The following is a 6,173-nucleotide window of genomic DNA, read 5'->3' on the forward strand; positions in this document are numbered from 1 at the left end:
ATTATATTTGTATGTCTTAAGCAGTATATAAAGTTATATAAAAAGCTATATTGTGTAGAATTACATAGGTTTTTCTCTCTGTTAAAATACTTTTATTTGCAAGCTTTCATTCTTGTTGCTGGAGCCTTCTTTGGTTAACAACGTACATTGTTGCCAAATGAAGGCTCTGGTAAGAAGGCCAAAAGCTTGGAAATAAAAGTATTTTAGCATAGAGAAAAGTCTGTATACGGCTCTGCATATTAATTTGTGTTGGTACTAAATCTTAAACACTTATAAAGCTATACTGTTCTATAATTCAAACGAGGTAAACGTGAGCAAACATCACTTTGACTAGTTATTAGAGCTGGATGATTAAATTGATATCATGAATATAATTAAGCAGTGTTTCCAGGTATCATGTATGGTTTTTTACATGTCTTATGCACAGTCTGATTTTTTTAGTAAATTACCTTTACGAAGACTTTGTCTTTGAATTTATGGAATCAGTCGTACTCTGGCTAGTCTTGAGTGTAAAATGATATTAATGGCAAGAGAAACAATTCTTTCATCGTAGTTTTCATATTTAATTTCAATAATGTCTAGAATCTCTTAAATGAATATGAATTTTTTAATATATATATATATCTGCTATTTTGTCTACCTAACACTAACTCAAGCTAAATCATTAATATATGGCAAAATGAAATTCTAAAAATTTTGAAATACAATGAATATTCTTTCTCATCTCTGAATAAATAATTTTTCCACAACTTGATTTCATAATATCCAGAATATAAACTGCTTACCTTTTCACATAGTCATAATATATGGTTTATATTGTGCAGCTTTAATGGTACCACTCCACAGGATGTAGAGATTCTTTTGCACGTCAGTTCACATTTTTGTTTTGATCATGTATGTCACAGTTCTATATGTAAATGGAGTGCATCTAATTCAATTATTCTTTCAAATTGGGTGCTAGTTCCCTTACTGAACATATAATAAAATATAACTCCTCTGTCAAAAGATTATTGTTGCAAATACTGTTAGTCCACTTAATGTGTTATTTGAACCACTGCACAAGATCTGTATTATGCCTTCCATCTAACATATAGAACAGCATTATTTCTAAACACCTATACATGGCACAATATCCAGATGCATCTTAAAACACCTAACTCAATCTTCAGGTCCATACCCTATGTTCCCATGTGTCAAAATCAATAGATAATAATTTTTCACTTGTGTTATGAATGGCAGCTTTCCTTGTCTGAAAAATGGATCATTGGTTTGAAACAGGTTTTACATTTTGCTAAAACTGCTTTAAGCCAACTCGCAACAAACTGCCTTAAGGTGGCTGGCTGCCATTTGGTTCTCTAACTCTGAGCAAAATTTGGAATTATGTTTTCTGAACTATAGTTACGATTCCTGAGAAATATGTAGTTTTTAAACTCTTATTCAATTTGTAACAGTTACTGAAACAAGACTGTATGGAACCATTATATATTGCATAGACCAAATAACCAGTCCTTTTATTTCAGATCATGTGATTAATAATAAAATGATTTTCATAACCATGAACTTAGGTTTGTATGGTTGACATTATTTTGTAACAGTAATTTTTACTTTGCTATATATATATAGTAATACAAATCCCATTGATCGTTTAGTTGTTTTTTTAGTAGTGTAGATCCTTGTTCGTAACTAAAAGTTTACCATATAACCAAAATGTTATACTTTGTTATTTTTAAGAAAAGGTTTAGCTTGGTAAAATGGGTTGAATAATAATTCCTTAATTACTAAATTTAATTTAAATGATTGGAAATCTAGTGTTATTTGCTTTGTAAATGTGCAAGTTACAAAAACTCACTCAACTTATAGTAATTGCATTCTTCTATTTTTGAGGTTTCTGTGCATGTATTCTTTACTTTTAACTTAAAATTCATCAATTTACCAACTAATGTTAGCTCATGCTTGGTTTACTGTTTATCACTTATTTCTCGTCACTGCATATTCATGTTGTATTTTGCTTTTTTTAACTACCGTGTTATTTCAGCAACTTTTGATAGTATAAATTTTCTTGTTTATAATATTTTTTGTGTGTGTAACTAAATCTTAAGTATATGTTTGTTATGTTTGACAGTTTGGAAAGGGAAGATCAGTTATTCCACTGTGATAGCATTAATATTTCTATGCACTATATAATTTACCTAAAGGATTGTAAATAAAGTATTGTATATTTTATAACACCATTTAATAGATCCCTGAAAATGCTGAACAGTATTTGTTGTACTTAAAGCTATTAGTTGTTGTAATGAATGATATTGAGTGTTTTATGTTAAATGTGTAACCATGTTTATTTTTTATTAAATGTTTCACTTCAATAATTTGTTAGGGTTAATACCGAGCAATAACTACTCTCAGTATTCTATTACATAGATATTCCCCACTTTGGGAAAGCTTTGTTTTGTTTTTGCTTTTCACTCTTTTTTTTTTTTTTCTAATCACAAGTTTTACAACTTGTAATGTATTTCTGACATAACTTTTAGTATATTGAGTAAAAAATCTCTTAACAAAAAAACATCCTTTCACGTAATTTTTGATAACTAAAATTGTTTTTCACTCTGATCATATATATATATTATAACTACATAGGGAAGAAGAAGAAGACAGAGACTTGGAGTCAAAAATGTTAGCAAAAGGTCTTCATCTGTCACCAGTGAGCAAGTCTTGAGGGAGTTTTATACCATCTTACTGTTACTTCCATGCTAAACAAGCACTAGGAATCTTGTTTGTGGAAGTTTTGCAGAATTAACTACTCTTTGTTGTTGTACTCTTACTCCAGAATCTAAGTCAATGAGAAAATGATCAGGAGAAGTGTGGAAAAGAAGTCTTTTTACTAAAACACAATCAAATTTCTAATAGATGTAGCAACTTGAGAGGTTTCACTCAATAGCTATAACTTAGATGAGAGAATATCTTTTGACAGGACAGATATAATTAATAGATTTGGGTGGATTTCTGAAAAAAAACTAAAGGTTCAGAATTAGTTCATGAATTTGTAGTGTCTGTACTGTAATTAATGTTTCAAAAAGGAAAGGAATGGAAGAATGAGTGTCTTGAAAAGTTTGGTGTCTTTTTATTTCTCTAGCAAGGGAATTATTCTATGCCATTAACTGCTGGTTGTATAAATATATCTGTTCTTGTTTTTTTGTTGTATTAAGTCTAATTATTTTTACTTTGTTTTTAATGAACAAAGAATTTCAAAAGAATGATTGTGATCATTTTTCATGGAAACATATATATATAGTTAATACTAAAGTATGTGCTTTTCTGTTATTTTTAATTCAAGTTGAAAGATGATATAAATAGCTTGTAGATTAAAAGTAACAACTGCACAGCATTTCTTGATGGACATTTTAGCTTGCTAATGGTTTTTAATATTTTCAGAATATTAATTTTGACTCGTATATTCTGGGATGAACACTGTAATACCATTTATGAGGAAAATGGACTGAAACATTTCATCAGCTATTTTATTTAAACAGGTACTGATGTAAAGAGTGATCTTGTCAAGTTTTCAAGTTAATGTATCATTGAATAAAACTAGACTATTTAGATATTTATAATCTATACATAAGAGTAAAAATATAAAATTATAGTACAATTGATAAATTTGTATGAAAAAAATATTGATGATACATACAGCTTACTTTGTGTAAAAAAAAAAAAAATTTTTGTGATTCATGTTTGTGCAACAGGTAATTGATATTACCATCTTTAAAATTATCATAATTATTGTAAGAAAATAAAGTTTACTACTTTGTATATATAAATGTAGAAGTGCTTCAAAATAGTATGACTTATGTGGAGATATTTCATATATTTCTAAAATTAGATTGCAAATTAATTACATGAACATCTATGGGAATAAATCTATTAACTATAAGCAGTTTATAATAGATATCTTAGAGTTTTAAGATAGAATAACAAGTTTTTTTATTATTATTATTACATAAATGTTCATTTTGAAATATAATGCTATGTTTACCCTTTATTGTTTTGTTCAATTGATTATTGACAAGAAAACTGAGAAAGTTTATTTGGTATGCTGACTAATATTGCAAAAGTTTAGGCATATTTACAAGTTAACCAACTATAAATGTTAGAGATTCATTAACATTTCTTTTAGCAGAATGTTTGTATAATAACTGTTTATATATGCATCTTTGTTTTTGTTAGGTATGCATATATCTTCATCCCATTCTCTTTTGAAATGCACATGTTAGTTTATTTGGCACAGTAAAACTAAAGCACCAAGTTTGATTCAATATTGAGGAGCCAAATCCTGATGAATGTTCATTACATTCAAGTTGTAGAAATCCAGCATCAGTGTTTTATGATTTAGCTATTTCATCAAACTGAATTAAGAACTGTATAAAGCATTTACTAGTACTAACTAATTTCAGAATAGTATATATCTTTCATTTAATAGTTTTAGTGTAGTATGTTTTTGTATTGTACTCGTGAAAATACAGGGGTAGAATAAAAAGAGAACAGTAAACTTTGATGATTTAAGGTAATGGTGCAGCTCAGGAATATTAAATCACATGTTTTGTATAAATGATACATTTTTACTGGGTTCTGCTGTACATAAAGGTTGATTACATACTCTGTTTTAGCAACTCCTTTGTAAACAGGATGTGCTAGAAAGATTATTTATCTAAATTTGAACACTGCTTACATTGGTAGTTCTCCATGAATACATTACGCAATTGGTGTTTAAGTTATTGGATAAATATTCATTTTTAAATTAAAAAAACTGTGTGCTTTTGGTATGAGGATGGGAATTTGTTTTTATTTACAACAAAGAAACTGATCTCATGCAACATCCTATAGAAAAGTTATTCCTCAGAAAAAAAAAATATTTTCTTCTCTCTCTTTTGACTGAGCTTATATTTAGAGCAAAGTTATACATCAGTTATTGATAACATGTTCACTATGCTGTGATCTTTGTTATTTTAATTACAGAAAACAATTTCAGCCTCTTGTAATGCTTTATAATTCACTAGTGCCTACAGTTTTTAATTTTAAGTGTGTGTATATATATGTGTGTTTGTATGTGTGTGTGCATGCGTGTGTTCTGTCTTCACATTGTACACAAGCAGACTATAACTTCAATTTGTTTTATGTTCTTTTTAGTGGTTAATTTTTATCATAAAGCATTGCTGTTTTATTAGAAATATAAATAAAATTGTGTTGCAGACCAAATGATAAGTTTGATAAGAAACCTTGAGATATGCTGAGTTAACAATAGTGTTATCAGCATGGATATTATATGAGCTATTCTTAACTTAAGTTAACTTAACTGTGGTAAAAGTAATGAAGGTTAGTGACAATGTATTATTATTCCTAATTAATTGTTAATTCAGAATTTCTAAAAGATAATATTACTTATAAATTTAAACTTAAGTAACCTTTATAACTGTAAGTCTCAGAAAAGACATATTTTCCTAAAATAATATGGATCAGATGTAATGATAAAACATTTTTTTTTTAATATTGGTTCGAGCTTTATGCTTGGGGAAACTATTTTTATTACAATATTTACTAAATATTTTCATAAACTCTGAGTTAAAGTTATGATATTGCTATTTACTGCAATATGCTTAAAATTACTGAAAAGTATTATAAAAAATAAACTTTTGTGTTTGCAAATCAGAGGAACTGTATCAAGTTTTTGCTTTTATATTTTTTTTATTGAACCTGAGTTTAGTTTATAAAATGTGATTTGTTGAGTATTTTAGCACCATAATTTTCAGCTAATGTGTGGCCGTTTGTTTTAGGCAAGGCTTTTTTTTTTAATCTTTAACTGTACATTAAAATTGTAAAGGATTCAGCTGAATGATTGGGAAACTAAAATAAAGTTGACTGTTGTTTCATATAATGTTCATTTGTACCTTTGAAATCTTGATTGTTTTTAGCATTTCATATGACAAGTAAAGTTAAAAGGAACATCAGAATGTTCTTATACCAGATTTGACTAAGTTTTTATAACTGACATAGTATTCCCTTTGTTCATAAGAAAAATTGAATATATTATTATCAAACCAAGAGTCTTGAAATATTGTCTTGATTTATTTCTTCATCTTTATTGGAGAAATCACTGAATGTCTAAAGTAATTGTGACCTGA

At 27.8% G+C, this 6,173-nt stretch overlaps 1 protein-coding gene across 7 annotated transcripts in view; it reads left to right on the forward strand.

The window, feature by feature from the left end:
- Mical (Molecule interacting with CasL) overlaps positions 1-5,926 on the forward strand; it is a 111,223-nt gene extending 105,297 nt beyond the window's left edge. For all 7 annotated transcript variants that reach the window (XM_076455337.1, XM_076455336.1, XM_076455338.1 and 4 more), the window contains exon 27: positions 2,635-5,926. In XM_076455337.1, coding sequence (XP_076311452.1) covers positions 2,635-2,713 — 79 coding nt within the window. In that variant the 3' untranslated portion in view covers positions 2,714-5,926. The remainder of the gene's footprint in view (positions 1-2,634) is intronic.
- The last annotated feature ends 247 nt before the right edge of the window (positions 5,927-6,173 follow it).

This window comes from Tachypleus tridentatus, chromosome 9 (assembly GCF_004210375.1).
Source record: "Tachypleus tridentatus isolate NWPU-2018 chromosome 9, ASM421037v1, whole genome shotgun sequence".
In the NCBI taxonomy this organism is placed as follows: Eukaryota; Metazoa; Arthropoda; class Merostomata; order Xiphosura; family Limulidae; genus Tachypleus; species Tachypleus tridentatus.